At 41.5% G+C, this 17,193-nt stretch overlaps 1 protein-coding gene across 7 annotated transcripts in view; it reads right to left on the bottom strand.

The window, feature by feature from the left end:
* DENND1B (DENN domain containing 1B) overlaps positions 1-17,193 on the bottom strand; it is a 273,822-nt gene that overhangs the window by 128,341 nt on the left and 128,288 nt on the right. For 6 of the 7 annotated variants that reach the window (XR_008685007.2, XM_088845228.1, XM_055418975.2 and 3 more), the window contains 2 exons: positions 12,830-12,899; positions 5,828-5,908 (listed from right to left, as the gene is read on the bottom strand). Coding sequence is in view for 6 of the 7 variants with exons in the window: in XM_088845228.1 (XP_088701354.1) it covers positions 5,828-5,908; positions 12,830-12,899 (151 nt within the window). In the remaining variant the exon portion in view is untranslated. Of the gene's footprint in view, positions 1-5,827; positions 5,909-12,829; positions 12,900-16,449; positions 16,580-17,193 lie in introns of all 7 variants that reach the window. The other variant, XM_055418977.2, reaches the window with a different exon arrangement.

The following is a 17,193-nucleotide window of genomic DNA, read 5'->3' as shown; positions in this document are numbered from 1 at the left end:
CCTGCCCCCAATCCCTCCCAGCATCAGGGTCTTTTCCAATGAGTCAACTCTTCGCATGAGGTGGCCAAAGTATTGGAGTTTCAGCTTTAACATCAGTCCTTCCAATGAACACCCAGAACTGATCTCCTTTAGGATGGACTGTTTGGACCTCCTTGCAGTCCAAGGGACTCTCAAGAGTCTTCTCCAACACCACAGTTCAAAGCATCAATTCTTCGGCGATCAGTTTTCTTCACAGTCCAACTCTCACATCCATACATGACCACTGGAAAAACCATAGCCTTGACTAGCTGGACCTTTGTTGGCAAAGTAATATCTCTGCTTTTTAATATGCTACCCACGTCTGAGGTCGGGGTGGCGGCCGAGAGAAGCTACCCCACATCCAAAGAGCTGAGGTTGCATGAGTGCAGGAGGGCTGAGAGGAGCTACTCCACGTTCAAGGTCAGGAGGGGCGGCCGTGAGGAGATACCCCTCGTCCAAGGTGAGGACCAGAGGCTGCGTTTTGCTGCAGCAGCCGTGAAGAGATACCCCACGACCAAGGTAAGAGAAACCTAGTAAGACAGTAGGTATTGGGAGGGGGCATTAGAGGGTAGACACACTGAAATCATAATCACAGAAAACTAGCCAATCTGATCACAAGGACCACAGCCCTGTCTAACTCAATGAAATTAAGCCATGTCGTGTGGGGACACCCAGGATAGGCGGGTCATGGTGGAGAGGTCTGACAGAACGTGGTCCACTGGAGAAGGGAATGGCAAACCACTTCAGTATTCTTGCCTTGAGAACCCCATGAACAGTATTAAAAGGCAAAATGATAGGATACCGAAAGAGGAACTCCCCAGGTCGGTAGGTGCCCAACATGCTACTGGAGATCAGTGGAGAAATAACTAGAAAGAATGAAGGGATGGAGCCAAAGCAAAAACAATACCCAGTTGTGGATGGGACTGGTGATTGAAGCAAGGTCCGATGCTGTAAAGAGCAATATTGCATGGGAACCTGGAATGTCAGGTCCATGAAGCAAGGCAAATTGGAAGTGGTCAAACAGGAGATGGCAAGAGTGAACGTACACATGCTAGGAATCAGTGAACTAAAATGGACTGGAATGGGTGAATTTAACTTAGATGACCATTATATTTACTACTGTGGGCAGGAATCCCTTAGAAGAAATGGAGTAGCCGTCATGGTCAACAAAAGAGCCCAAAATGCAGTACTTGGATGCAATCTCAAAAGCGACAGAATGATCTCTGTTCATTTCCAAGGCAAACCATTCAATATCATGGTAATCCAAGCCTATGTCCCAATCAGCAATGCTGAAGAAGCTGAAGTTGAAAAGTTCTATGAAGACCTACAAGACCTTATAGAACTAACACCCCCAAAAGATGTCCTTTACATTATAAGGGACTGGAATGCAAAAGTAGGAAGTCAAGAAACACCTGGAGTAACAGGCAAATTTAGCCTTGGAGTACGGAATGAAGCGGGGCAAAGGCTAATAGAGTTTTGCCAAGCGAATGCAATGTTCATGGCATTAGATATTAACATTTCATAAAATCTCTGGGACATTCTAATGGACTGTAATGTCAAGTCTTGAAAACTCATGTGATGGAACATTCATGAAAATGAAATTATAAGAAAATCACAGTAGTTTCTCAAGATTTGTCATTTTTTCTAATAGTTAATCTGAAAAAAAAATTTCTTTTCCATTTGTGAAGGACAAAAATGCCTAAGGCCATCAATTTTAACCTGACATCACAAAACTTTTTCATCCAACATTTGCCAGTCAAGGTTGTATATTGTCACCCTGTATATTTAACTTGCATGCAGAGTACATCATGAGGAACACTGGGCTGGAAGAAGCACAAGCTGGAATCAAGATTGCCGGGAGAAATATCAATAACCTCAGATATGCAGATGACACCACCCTTATGGCAGAAAGTGAAGAGGAACTCAAAGGCCTCTTGATGAGGGTGAAAGAGAGAGTGAAAAGTTTGGCTTGAAGCTCAACATTCAGTAAACGAAGATCATGGCATCTGGTCCCATCACTTCATGGGAAATAGATGGGGAAACAGTGGAAACAGTGTCAGACTTTATTTTTTGGGGCTCCAAAATCACTGCGGATGCTGATTGCAGCCATGAAATTAAAAGACTCCTTGATCCTTGGAAGGAAAGTTATGACCAACCTAGATAGCATATTAAAAAGCAGAGACATTACTTTGCCAACAAAGGTCCGTCTAGTCAAGGCTATGGTTTTTCCCGTGGTCATGTATGGCTGTGAGAGTTGGACTGTGAAGAAAGCTGATCGCCGAAGAATTGATGCTTTTGAACTGTGGTGTTGGAGAAGACTCTTGAGAGTCCCTTGGACTGCAAGGAGATCCAACCAGTCCATTCTAAAGGAGATCAATCCTGGATGTTCATTGGAAGGACTGATGCTAAAGCTGAAACTCCAATACTTTGGCCACCTCATGAGACGAGTTGACTCACTGGAAAAGACTCTGATGCTCAGAGGGATTGGGGGTGGGAGGAGATGGGAACGACAGAGAATGAGATGGCTGGATGGCATCACCGACTCGATGGACATGAGTTTGAGTGAACTCCGGGAGTTGGTGATGGACAGGGAGGCCTGGCGTGCTGTGATTCATGGGGTCGCGGAGAGTTGGACACGACTGAGCGACTGAACTGAACTGAACTGAAGATACTGCACTGACAACTGGTAAACAAGGTTTGAAACCGCTCACAGACTGTTGATTCAAAAGCTTACATGTAAGGCTTAGATTATAAAAGTAACTATCATAGCTAGAAATACAACACAGTCATTCAAATTCCTTTATCAAGATTATTTCAGATATAATAAAAATCCTCTCCATATCAAGCAAAATTTCAATTTACTGGCAGCTCAAATAGCTTTTCATGGTACATCTAAATACCTCAAAAAAATTAACTTGTTTGCCTCATATCACACATTTAGTGACTTCTGTTTAAAAACCAAAATCATCTAGTCTTCAGGTATTAAGAAACCTAGACGTCTTTGACTTATACTTCTTATCAATAAAGGTGAAATTCGTCAATGTCCAATATTTCTGATATGTATTTTTATAGGATATTTACTCATGAACAAGTATGATAATCAAACTTAGAGAATACACTTTTATTTCTCTACTCTCTGTAGTAACTGCCTCTACGATCTTAGCACCTGCAGTATATTTATTCACCATTTAATAAAGTGTTAGAATCACATTACAAATACAACTCTGTTAAAGAAAAACACCGATTTTTAGAAAACCGAGTCTTTCTTCTTACTCGTGGGCATTTTTCATTGTTGTTTCTACTTCCTTCCTGCTCACTGTGAACCCACACTCTGCTGGCTTCAGTGAGGACAAATCTGAGCTTCTCCCTGACTGCTCCCAGTGCTCCAGCTCCTGCTCCCTCTGCTCCCCGCCCTCCAGCCCCTCCTCCCTCTGCTCCTCGTCCTCCAGCCCCTCCTCCCTGACTGCTCCCCGTCCTCCAGCCCCTCCTCCTGACTGCTCCTTGTTCTCCAGCCCCTCCTCCTGACTGCTCTCCGTCCTCCAGCCCCTCCTCCTGACTGCTCCCCATCCTCCAGCCCCTCCTCCCTGACTGCTCCTCGTCCTCCAGCCCCTCCTCCCTGACTGCTCCCCATCCTCCAGCCCCTCCTCCCTGATTGCTCTCCTCTCCACACACCTGGCCCTCACCACTGCTCCATCCTCTCTGCATCCTGGCCTTTAAATCACCCAGGCCTACAACCACGTCTTTAGACAACTCCCAGATAAGGGTGGAAAATTCCAGGTTATCCTGTGCTTTCCAGCCCCTGACTGCTGAACATTTCCACCAGGACACTAAGCAACACGTGAGGATGCAGACAAAGGGGCAGAGGACACCCTGTGCTGCCGGACAAGGAAACCTCTCACAAAGGTGGGGCCTGAGCCAGCTCCAGCGTGAAGGCGGGAGGTCCACACAGACGCATCAGTAAGAGGGGAAGGTGGCTCACAAAGGTGGGGCCTGAGCCAGCACCAGAATAAAGCTGGGTGGTCCACACAGAGGCGTCAGGTAAGAGGGGAAGGTGCGCCACCAGGAAAGCACAGAGTCCACTCAAGAAGATGGATGAACACAACACTGTGACCAGCGTAGAGAATCAACTTAGGGGGAGAAAAGTGAGATGGAAAAGTGAAAAGTTGGACAGAGGCTAACAAGTGGGTGGTCCGGAAAGGCCAAGAGTCTGGACAAATTCTACAGAAAATAGGGGAACTATTAAAGGTTTTCGTCAGGGTGCTTTATAGCTTAATAGTTGCATGAATGCATGCTCAGTCATCAGACTCTTTTGAGACCCCATGGACTACAGCCCACCAGGCTCCTCTGTCCATGGGATTCTCCAGGCAAGAATACTGGAGTGGGTTGCCATGCCATGCCCTCCTCCAGGGGATCTTCCCAACCCAGGAATCGAACCCAGGTCTCTGGCATTGCAGGCAGGTTCTTTACCATCTGAGCTACCAGGGAAGCCAAGAATACTGGAGTGGGTTGCCATTTCCTCCTCCACGGGATCTTCCCGACCTACGGATAAAACCCAGGTCTCCTGGGTCTCCTGCATTGGCAGGCAGGTTCTTTACCACTGAGCAACTGGGGAAACCCTTATATAGTTGCAGGGTTTAATCTGACAGCCTTTTACAGGAAGGACGAGGAGGAGAAACTGTAGACTACTGACTGTTAGTAAGTGTCAGCACCCAGACTTGGCGCTGACACTAGAAACAGGAAGAGAGAAAACGCTGTTATCAGAAGACGTGACAGGGAGACATTCAAGCAAGAAGAAACTTATTACCATAGAAAGAATATAAAATGGCTAACAATTTCTTGATCTTGCAAAAAACTCCAAAAGACCTATTAACAATGTTATAGACATTTCACACTGCTTTTTCCTTCAATTTCTCCTGCATCATTATGTATTTTCCTTTCTTAATTAGGATATTTTACTGTTACTTTGGAAGAAGCAAAATCAACATAGGTAAATTTCAATATTCTATTTGGTATGCCAAATTAATTAAAACATCTGTATTTTGTGGTTATTAATGCTGAACACTTACAGAGCCTCCCAAAGTACTAGTATGATTTTAGTTATACACAGCACAGTTTACTAAAAGTTTCAGTAGTAAATAATCTATACCACCAATGCTTACTTCTTCGACAAACTCCATTTTATTTCTAGCGTTTGGTGATTACACTAACAGATGTATTGAAGAATGGGAAAAGGGAGATTTTTCACGCAGAATCCTTGTCATTAGTTGGTTCCGTGGTGTACTCTCAATGCTTACTATGTCCTGTTTTCATTTTATGAGGGGTACTGTGCACAGGGGGCTTCCCTGGTGGATCAGATGGTAAAGAACCTGCCTGCAATGAAGGAGATCCAGGTCCAATCCTTGGGTCGAGAAGATCCCCGGGTGAGGGAATTGCAACCCACTCCAGTATTCTTGCCTGGAGAATCCCATGGACAGAGCAGCCTGGTGGGCTACACTCAATGTTTGGCGGGGGAGAAGGGGGCGGTCCTTATTATGGATAGATTCTACCTGAAAACCAATGTTCCTCACAATCAAAATATTCTCACCAATTTGGTTACTTTTAGCATACATATTTTTTAAAAATCTGTGATTTAACAACTACCAAAATATACCTCTAACAAATCATGTTATGATAGTTAAAGCGTATCAGAGAGACTCGATATCACCAGATGGTAAAATCATTATCGGCAGTAAAGTCTCCCCAGGAGGTGACTCGGCGGGGTTTCTATGCCACTGTGGCTCAAAGCATCAAATACAGACTCAGTGCTCACCACACTCAGGTTGACAGGGGTGTTTGCCTTCGGTACTGGATGGTTATAGAGAGATCTCAGAGTTTCATTCAAATCGTCTTCCTAGAGTTAAAAAAAAAAGTGCATTTTATAAATGAAATAGCAATTAAGTAAAAACAATTCAAACAGCTTGACAAAATCATTTGCTGCGCCTACTCATGTCAGACACGTTTTACATACAGGAAGACCCTGGAGAAACGGCGGGTGCAGCTCTAGACCAGCGCAAACAAGCGAATATTCTAATAACATGAGTCTCATGACTGTTTTGGCTTCCTAGTGCATATAAAAGTTGTGTTTACACTACTCTGTAGTCTATTAAATGTATAATACATCACGTCTTAAAACAATCATACTTTAAGTTAAAATACTTTATTGCTAAAAAATGCTAACCACCGTCTGAGCCTTCAGCGCGTCATGATCTTTTCCCTGGTGGAGGGTCTGGCCTCGATGCTGACGGCGCCGACGGATCAGGGTGGTGGGCGCTGAAGGCGGGTGGCTGTGCCGATGTCTAAACTGAGACCACGCGAAGTTTGCGGCATCAACTGACCCCCCCTTTCGTGAACCATTTCTCTGCAGCCTGCAGCGCTGCTGACAGCATTCACCCACAGCACAACTTCCTTCAAAACTGGAGCGATCCTCTCAAACCCTGCTGCTGCTTTATCAATGAAGCTCACGCAATGTTTTGAATCCTCTGTTGTCATTTCAAGTCTTCACAGCATCCGGATTCCATCTCAAAAAGCCATCCATAACAGGTAACTCATCTGTCCAAGTTTTATTATGAGACTGCAGCAACTCAGACACATCTTCAGGCTCCACTTCTAGTTCTCTTGCTATTTCTGCCACATCTGCAGTTACTTCCACCAGTGAAGGCCTGAATCCCGCCAACTTAAAGTCATCCAACCGGGTTGGAATTAACTCACTTAAGCTCCAGTGTACATTGATATTTTGACCTTTCTGCATGAATCGAAATCGTTCTTAATAGGATCTAAAACGGTGAATCCTTTCCAGAGGGTTTTCAATTTACTTTGCCCGGATCCATCAGAGGAATCAATACCTATGGCAGCAGCAGTCTTCTGAAATGTACTTTTTAAATGTGTGGTGTGTGTGCTCAGCCACTAAGTTGTGCCAGACTCTGTGACCCCTTGAACAGTAGCCTACCAGGCTCCTCTGTCCGTGGGATTTCCCAGGGAAGAACATTGGAGTGGAAAAAGTTGAAAAAAAAAGGATACTGGAGTGGGTTGCTATTTCCTTCTCTAGGGGATGTTCCCATCCCAGGGATCAAATCAGTGTCTCCTGCATCTCCTGCTATTTTTTAAATAATATGATAATACGACTTAATAACTAATAAATATAATAAAGTTTAAATAATGATAATAATAAAAAGTCAAAATTACTCCTTGATCAATGGGCTGAAGAATAAATGGTGTGTTACCAGGCATGAAAGAAAAAAAAACCAAAACAATAGTGTCGTCCATGTCTATCAAAGCTCTTGGGTGAAGTCCAAGTTCGATGCATGAACCAGGGCACTCAAAGCCATAGCACTGGGACAGCCCAGAGGGATGGGATGGGGAGGGAGTCAGGAGCAGGGTTCAGGACCTGGGGACACATGTACACCCATGGCTGATTCATGTCAATGTATGGCAAAAATCACCACAATACTGTAAAGTAATTAGCCCCCAATTAAAATAAATAATAAATAAAAAAGCTCTTGGGTGACCAGGTGCATTGTCAATGAACAGTAATATTTTGAAAGCAATTTTTCTTCTGAGCAGTATGTCTCAACACTGGGTTTAAAATATTCAGTAAACCATGCTGTCAACAGATGTGCTGTTAGTCTATTTGTAGAGCACAGATTGTGCATAATTCTTAGGAGATTCCAGGATTTTCAGAGGGTAAATGAACACTGGCTTCGACTTCAAGTCACCAGCTGCATTAGCCCCTAACAAGTGAGTCAGCCTGTCCCCTGAAGCTCTGAAACAAGGCATTGACCTCTTCTCTCTGCCTATGAAAGTCCGAGATGGCATCTTCCTATAGAAGACTGTTTCACCTTCATCTACACTGAAAACCTGTTGTTCAGGGCAGCCACCCTCATGAATTATCTTAGCTAGGTCTTCTGGATAACTTGCAGCAAGTGCTGCTTTACCTTATACTTTAATGTTATGGAGACAGCCTCCTTCCTTAATCCTCATGAACCGACCTGTGCCAGCTTTGACCTTTCCTTCTGCAGCCTCTTCAGCTCTCTCAACCTCCAGAGAACTGAAGAGAGGTAGGGGCTTGCTCTGGATTGGGCTTTGGCTTGAAGGAATGTTGTGACATCTAGTCTGACTATCTATTTAGACCACTAAGGCTCTCCCCATATCAGCAATAAATAAGGCTGTTTTGCTTTCTGATTTCTGTCTTCACTTATGTAGTACTTTTAATTTGCTTTAAGAATTTTTCCTTTGCATTTGCAACTTGGATAACTGGTGCAAGAGGAGCACTTGCATTTTCCATTTTAATTTTAAAATCACAAACTTAATTTTTAAGAAACAGGTACAACTGAAGTAAGACTGGTGTGCTAAGATGCAACTTTGATGCAAGATGCAATATTCTGAACATTTCTCTTCTAGGTAGCTCCTGGCTCCTCAGCCCATGATAAATCAGTTCAGTTCAGTTCAGTTCAGTTCAGTTCAGTCGCTCAGTCGTGTCCAATTCTCCGCGACCCCATGAATCACAGCACGCCAGGCCTCCCTGTCCATCACCAACTCCCGGAGTTCACTCAAACTCATGTCCACAGAGTCAGTGATGCCATGCAGCCATCTCATTCTCGGTCGTCCCCTTCTCCTCCCTCCCCCAACCTTTCCCAGCATCAGAGTCTTTTCCAGTGAGTCAACTCGTCGCATGAGGTGGCCAAAGTATTGCAGTTTCAGCTTTAGCATCAATCCTTCCAATGAACACCCAGGATCGATCTTCCTTAGAATGGACTGGTTGGATCTCCGTGCGGTACAAGGGACTCTCAAGAGTCTTCTCCAACACCACACTTCAAAAGCATCAATTCTTCGGTGATCAGCTTTCTTCACAGTCCAACTCTCACATCCATACATGACCACGGGAAAAACCATAGCCTTGACTAGACGGACCTTTGTTGGCAAAGTAACATCTCTGCTTTTTAATATATTATCAAGGTTGGTCATAACTTTCCTTTCAAGGAGTAAATGGGTTTATATAAAATGTATAACACATCTACTTTATAGGATTTGCATAACAGTAATGTACACTGCAACGAGTTGACTCACTGGAAAAGACTGATGCTGGGAAAGATTGGGGGCGGGAGGAGAAGGGGACAACAGAGAATGAGATGGCTGGATGGCATCACCGACTTTATGGACATGAGTTTGAGTGAACTCCGGGAGTTGGTGATGGACAGGGAGGACTGGCGTGCTGTGATTCATGGGGTCGCGGAGAGTCGGACACGACTGAGTGACTGAACTGAACTGAATGTACCCTGATGTGCACACTTCACTTTTCTGAACTTCACATACAAATCCAATAATGAACACAAGAAGGAAGCTTTGCATATACACAGTACTTTCCAGTCTTTCTTTATTACGGTGGGAGAATAAAGGCAAAATCAGGAAATCATTTTAAGGGATATGGATGAGACCCATGATTTCCCCCAATTTCTCTTCTAACTTGACTATGAAAACTTAATTCAGATCTCTATAAATGTTTGCAAAAGTGTGCACTCAAAACTGCCTATCTGGAATTCTCTCTAGAATTACCTAAAAAGATGGACATTAAAGCATTCATCACTGGACCATTCAGGCAGTGAAATACACCACAGGGTATTCTGGAAGATATTGATGTTTTCTATACAAAATTCTTATAGTTACATACATTTTTTTAAAGTCTAGCATTTTATAGGTCTTGGCAGTTGCCTGATATTGATCAGATAAGGATAACTGATACTGAAATCTAAATTCCAATCTATTAATAAATAACCTGTGGCACTGGATTAAAAATGAAATTATTACACTCACACATTTATTTCCAGCTACTGAACTAATGCTGGGAAAGGTTGGGGGCGGGAGGAGAAGGGGACGACCGAGAATGAGATGGCTGGATGGCATCACCGACTCTGTGGACATGAGTTTGAGTGAACTCTGGGAGTTGGTGATGGACAGGGAGGCCTGGCGTGCTGTGATTCATGGGTTCGTGGAGAGTCGGACACAACTGAGCGACCGAACTGAACTAATACTATGAACTTAAAATATTTTTCCCTCTAATGAGCAATGTAGTCTCCTTCATTTCCTCTTCTAAGAAAACCATAGTATTTTCTTTTCTATCTTCCAGTATTACATGCAGTCTTAGGAAGCACATGCCATACAGTAAAGCATCAATGAGTTCCTGAAAGTAATCAAAACTTGGGACAATTAATATGAGTGATGTTGGTTCCACATGTTTACTCAAAAACACAAAGAACCAGAAATTATCATGAAACTGAATTCTGGTTTTGAGTTTTCAATGCAATAATTGAGTATTTCCAGTTATTCCCAGTCATTTTCTTAGGAAGATGAATGACTGAATATCTGAAACATAAAATTGCTCAAGTGTAAAATGACCTTCTAATGAACATTTCACAGAATTAAGCACATCAAGGGTAGAGAAGGAAATATTTACATACATGCACACAAACTCTGGACTTTTGACAAACAGTAAAACACTACTGCTATTATAATAATAAAATCTGATTGCCAAATCACGAGACTGCTCACCCTAAATCTATTTTATTAATGTATTAATAATACATTGTCTTAATTTATTAATAATGCATTTAAATTCTATTTAGTAAAAAGTATCTGGAGTAGTATTTGCACTGAATTTAGGTCTGTTTTTAAAGATATTTACTTTGAAACTTAAAAGTTGAGTGTTTTACCAGTAATCACGAGCGAGTGACCTAAACTCCCGAAAGACAACTGCGTGGAGTTATGTCCTAGGAAATTTAAGTAGCTCCAAATAACGGGATGGCCCATCAGGTGTAGGGAAGGGGGAGCAGACAAGCCAGGAAGGACTATCAGATGCCAGATCACGAAGCTTCTAATGTGTTAGTCTGCACACTTTAAATTTCATTCTAAGAAAGAAAGAAGGCACTGAAAGCTTTACAAGCAGTAAAAGGACATAATCAGGTTTCAGAAAGATCATTCTTAGAGATAAGAGTATGGTGGGCTACACGTCCGTGGGGTTAAAGTGGCAGACACAACTGAATGACTAAACACTTTATTTTATGTTTTAAAAATTATCATCCCACAGATGTTCGTTAATTCAAAGCAAACTTCAGTTTCTGTTTTGCATTTACTTTTTTAAGAAAAAAGGATAAAGATATAAAAATAAATGTAAGAACTAAATCTTTTGAAAGGAAAAAAGACAGCTTCATGGCACGGTATTTGAAAATTATTTCTTGACATGATACCAAAAGCACAAAACAACAGAAGAAAAAAAAATAGATAAATTATTCTTCTTTAAAGTTAAAAAATTTTGTACAGCAAAGGACACTATCAACAAAGTAAAAAGGCAACCCATGGAATGCGAGAAAATATTTGCAGATGACGTATCTGACAATATCTGAATATATAAAAAGCTCCGATTCCTCAACAACAATATGAAAATACAGTTTAAAAATGGCAAAGGACTGGAATAAATATTTCAGCAAAGAAGATCTTTAATAAGCAATAAACACAGGAAAAGACTCTATATTGCTAATCTTTAGGGAAATGCACATTAAAACCACAATCATATACTACTTCACACCCATTAGAATGGCAATTATGAAAACAACACAAAAAATAAGAAGTCTCAGGGAGGGTGTGGGAAAACTGGAAACCTGCGTGTTGCTGGTGGGAATGTAAATTTATGAAACCACTGTGGAAAACATTACGGCAGTGCTTCAGAAAATTAAGCATAGCATTACAATACTATTCAGCAATTCTGCTTCTGGATATATACTCAAAAGATCTGAATACACAGACTCAAGCAGGTATTTGCACACCCATGTTCACAGCAGCTTTGCTCACAAGAGCCCAAAGATGGAAGCAACCCAACTGTTCATCTACATATGAATAAATGAAACGTACTGTCTGAGTGACAGAATAGTGCCCAACCTTAAACAGGAAGGGGACGCTGACATACACCACAATATGGATGGAACTCAGAAACATGAGGTGAAATAAGCCAGTCACAGAAGGGTCTGTATGGTATCATTCTTCTTATAGGAGGTGGCTGCTGTCGTTCAGTCGCTCAGTCATGTCCAATTCTCTTCGAACCTGCGGACTGCAACACACCAGGCTTTCCTGTCCTTCACTATCTCCTGGAGTTTGCTCAAACTCTTCCATTGAGTCAGTGATGCCATCCAACCATCTCAACCTCTGTTGGCCCCTTCTCCTCCCGCCTTCAATCTTTCCCCAGATCAGGGTCTTTTCCAGTGAGTAGGCTCTTCGTACCAGGTGGCCAAAGTACTGGAGCTTCAGCTTCAGCATCAGTCCTTCCAATGAATATTTAGGGTTGATTTCCTTTAGAATGGACTGGTTTGATCTCCTTGCTGTCCAAGGGACTTTCAAGGGTTTTCTCCAATACAATTTGAAAGCATCAATTCTTCAGTGCTCAGCCTTTTATATGGTTCAATTCTCACATACGTAAAAGTCTAATGGAAAAACCACAGCTTTGACTAGACAGACCTTTGTTGCCAAAGTGATGTCTCTGCTTTTAGTATGCTGTTTAGGTTTATCAAAGCTTTCCTTGCAAACAAGGACCAAGTATCTTTTAGTTTAATGGGTACAGAGATTTAATTTGGGAAGTAAAAAGGTTATAAAGATGTTGGTATTGACTGCAAAACAATATGAATGCACTTAATGGTACAGAACTGTACATTTAAAGATGGTTCAAATGGTAAATTTCATATTGTGTGCATTTTACCACAATTTTTAAAATAGGGAAAAACACAGAGCTTACCAGTTCCTTAGTCAAGTAATCTGCCAGAGTATTTAGAAGCTTGTAATATACTTCAAACCATGGCAGGTAACTGTAAAATAATAATAATTATAACTTAAAAATGTGTCTATATATATATATATATATGTATGTATGTATAATTTAGAACAGAGAAACAAGACAGCAAAATAAACATCAAATTTATATTATTTCAAATAGATTGATCCTGGAGGGTAAAAAATAATAATACCCACATTCTCTTTACTGTTACAGTAAAATTTTACATATAATCCATTATTAGCTTTCATAAAATAATCAGAATCCAAAATTCCATTATAAAGTTTATTCATTACACACTGCTATTTCATGTTAGAAACACTTAACATCACTGAGCCCCATTTCATGGTAGGTATCGTCTGAGTGCACCAGAAGCTCTCATTGAATAAACATTTACCACTGATATAAGAGACAATATAAAATAAAAACTAATTTTAAAAAGCTTTTAAAACAAAGACATAAAGACACAATCATTTCTTTTCAAGTACTACTGAACTGAATATATAAAAAACAGAATTATATCTTCAGAAACTGATGTTTATGTAAGATGATAAATTTCAAAATAAATATCATTACAAGTAAGCCTATTTTAAAAACTGTTATTACAAATAGCATTTAAGTATCAAAAACACAAATAATTTAAAATTCCTTTCAATTCATTTTGCTAGACACAAATATAATTAACTTTATGAAAGCATAATGCTAAATCCAAAATCAACTGAACAAAATAAAATCTGTACTCCTTTTCAAATTAAGGTATGTATATTTAAAATCTATCCAAAGGTTTTAATTGTTTATCAAAATGTAAACTTCTTATATATAAGAGTGAATCACAAAACACACCAGCACAGTTAATTATCAATTAACAAATACTCATATTTTCTTCAAAGAATGACAACAGACAAATGTTGAAGAGAAAACACTGTGATACTTTTAATACACAAATATATATTGACAAGTTTCGATCAACTTTTTAAATTTAAAAATCAATGAGTAGAGCTTAGGTACACAGCCTTCCTTCTGCATTTTTTTCATGTAATGTCTGATTATATGATGTGACTGTTAATGATGCATTTTAATCAGGAGTTGCCTAAAGCCATAGAGAAGAAAAGTCAGGTAAACCACGGTAACTTTACTCAGCAGATGCTATTATCTGTCCATATTTGCTCAGTCATGACCAACTCTTTGTAACCCCACGGTCTGTATCCTGCCAGACTCCTCAGTCCACGGAATTTTCCAGGCAAGAGTACTGAAGCGGGTTGCCATTCCCTTTTCCAGGGGATCTTCCTAACCCAGGGATCAAACCTGGGTCTCCCGAACTGCAGGCAGATTCTTTACTGTCTGAGCCACCAGGGAAGCCCATGTTGCAGAATGCTATAGAGTTTTCTTTTAATGATCATTACAAACAGTGAGCAAAGATCGGGAAGATGGCCGTCACCATCCACCAACTTCCTGGTAAATCTCACAGTATGCTGAATACATCTCTTATTCTCTGTGCCTTCTGTAGACAACACTACGATGACTACAGATGAATGAAAGAGCAGAAATCGATGCGCAAAGACAAACGCAACAGAGCAACAGAGCTGAGCGGCTTCATAAAGGTGAAAGCGGACAAGAGGGACTGGTCCAGCAGGCGGGAGGGGACCAACACCCGAGTGTCCGCAGAAGCGGAGAGGCCGTCAGCCAGCAGGCTGGCCCCCACGGGCCCCAAAAGGAAACAGAAACACCTCGAAGGCCCGACATTTTCTTGCAGCTGAAACCCACCACTGCACATAAAATGGTTCTAATTCAGTTTCATGCCTCTATCTTAAATACAAATTAACAGTCCAACCACCAGATATTTGAGGAAATATAAACATGAATACAAACATAAAAGGAACTCCAAGTAAGGAAACACATTACAGACAGGTGAGAGTTCCAAAAGTTGTCATTAATATCCTTAGAAGCTGAATAAACAGCAGCATGCTATTAAACAGAACATAATCTAAGAAAGGACAAAGAAGTGAATAAAGCAATTTATTAGACAAGAAAGAGTTCTTAGAAATTCAAAATACAAATGCTGAAAAAAATTAAAATCAATAGAAAAGTTAGAAACTACATCAAGAATATCTCCTAAGGACTAGAATAAAGAGACAAACTGATGGAAAATAGGGATAAATATTAAAATATCAGCATATCAATCTCAACTGTCATGCAGTTGACTAACACCAGTTCTTAGAAAGGAGGGGAAAAAATAAATTTCTTTTTAAAAATTACTGGAATATCCCAGAACTTTAGACATGAATCTCCACACTGAAAGCACCCCCAGGTTAACTATAAAATAAATGAGCCAACCAGAGAATCACAGTGAAATTCCAGAGCAGGGGTAGAAAGCACCGAAGACTTTCCAGAGACAAAACAGGTCGCACACGGAGGCGTCGAATCCCAAACGTCCCGGACTGTCTCTCTCAACAGCAGCTCTGGGAAGACAGAAAACACGCCTCCCAAAGGCAGAGGATATACCCTTTGCAATCTAGAACTCTCTGCCCAGAGAAACTATCAATCAAGAGTGGAGACAGACTGAAAGCATTTTCAGTCTTTCCAGGACTCAAAAATTCACCTTGTGCATAGTATTTTGGGAGAGCGACAAAATGGAGGACTGAGGCAGAAATGAGGAACACGCGGATACACAGACAAGAATCGGATCCCGGGAAGAACAGGAAGCCTAAGGATGGGTATGCCAACACCTGGAGAGCAACCAGTCCAGACGGAAACAGGGGTGAGGGACAGGGGAAGGATGTGGTGGGGTGGGGGTTACGAGCTGACAGCTTCACGCGGGAGCCTGGAAAAACCTGGGTGGAACATGTGCCAAAGCTCTGACAGCTTGGGGGAAATCTGAAAACCAGAAGTTACTCAGTATTGGTAATCCCAACTTGGTAGCTCAGTGGGTAAAGAATCCATCCACCTGCAATGCAGGAGACCCCGGTTCGATTCCTGGGTCAGGAAGATCCCCTAGAGAAAGGATAGCCTACCCACTCCAGTGTTCTGGGGCTTCCATGGTGGCTCAGCTGGTAAAGAATCTGCCTGCAATGTAGGAGACTTGGGCGTGATCCCAGAGTTGGGAAGATCCCCTGGAGAAGGGAAAGGCTACCCACTCCAGTATTCTGGCCTGGAGAACTCCATGGATGGTGTAGTCCATGGGGTCGCAAAGAGTTGCACAAGACAGAGCAGCTTTCACTTTCACTTTTTAACTGATGCAGGCTTCCCTGGTGGCTCAGATGGTAAAGAGTCTGCTGCAATGTAGGAGACTCAGGTTCGATCCCTGGTTTGGGAAGATCCCCTGGAGAAGGACATGGCAACCCATTCTAGTATTCTTGTCTGGGAAATTCCATGGACGGAGGAGCCTGTGGGCTACTGTCCATGTGGTTGCAAAGAGTCAGACACAACTGAGAGACTAACACTTTCAAACTCAACACTTCAGATGGTTAATCTATTTTCTACCAGATCTTTCGCTTACAAAAACAAAAACACAACCTTAAAGATTACTGTTTTTAGATTACCAACTCAATACCATGCAAATTACCAAGCATATTTTTTATACTCACTATAATGCAATGAAATAATGTTCATGACGGATGGTCTGCCAAGACACATGGTAGTTCCTAGATACACGACAATCTCTTTCATTTGTAGTCATTTCATAGGCACATTTCAACTTTCAATGGCCTGAAGAAACTGGTATTTCAAGAAAATTTCAATGTGTTATAGAGTTCAGATCTCTATGCTCAGATAAACTGAGACTAATCTATTCAAGGAACACACTGGTCCTGATTTTTTTCCTGCTCTCAAGATCTTAAGCTAAAGCAAGATGCTTTGATTTTAGCTGGTCTGCATAGCCACTTATTAATCCTTACACTGTTATTTCACCTTACTCACATAACGTGGAACCTTGTTTAAACCTCCTTCCTTGACCACTATGAAAATAAGATATGTAATAAATATCTCATAATTAAAAGTTATTACAAAGTGAGAGGATCCTTTTTTTTCCCTAAACCAAATTTTCTGTTTTTTCTCATCATTACATTATTACTTTTCATTGGTTATCTTCAACTTTCAATTTCCTTTCAAACTATGAAATGAACTGGAACCCGATTTTTCATTAAGAAGCTTATACAAGGGTTTTCCTGGCGGCTCCACAGTAAAGAACCCACCTGTCAGTGCAGGAGACACGGGTTGGATCCCTGATCCAGGAAGACCCCACACACCACAGAGGAACTAAACCTGTGTGCCACAGCTGCTGAGCCTGTGCTCTGGAGCCCGAGAACTGCAAGGACTGAGCCCGAGCCCCA

Source organism: Moschus berezovskii, chromosome 17 (genome assembly GCF_049115385.1).
Source record: "Moschus berezovskii isolate FMDL1 chromosome 17, NW_MosBer_1.0, whole genome shotgun sequence".
NCBI lineage: Eukaryota > Metazoa > Chordata > Mammalia > Artiodactyla > Moschidae > Moschus > Moschus berezovskii.
The sequence above is the reverse complement of the archived record's forward strand: the minus strand, read 5'-3'. Positions and strand labels throughout refer to the sequence as shown.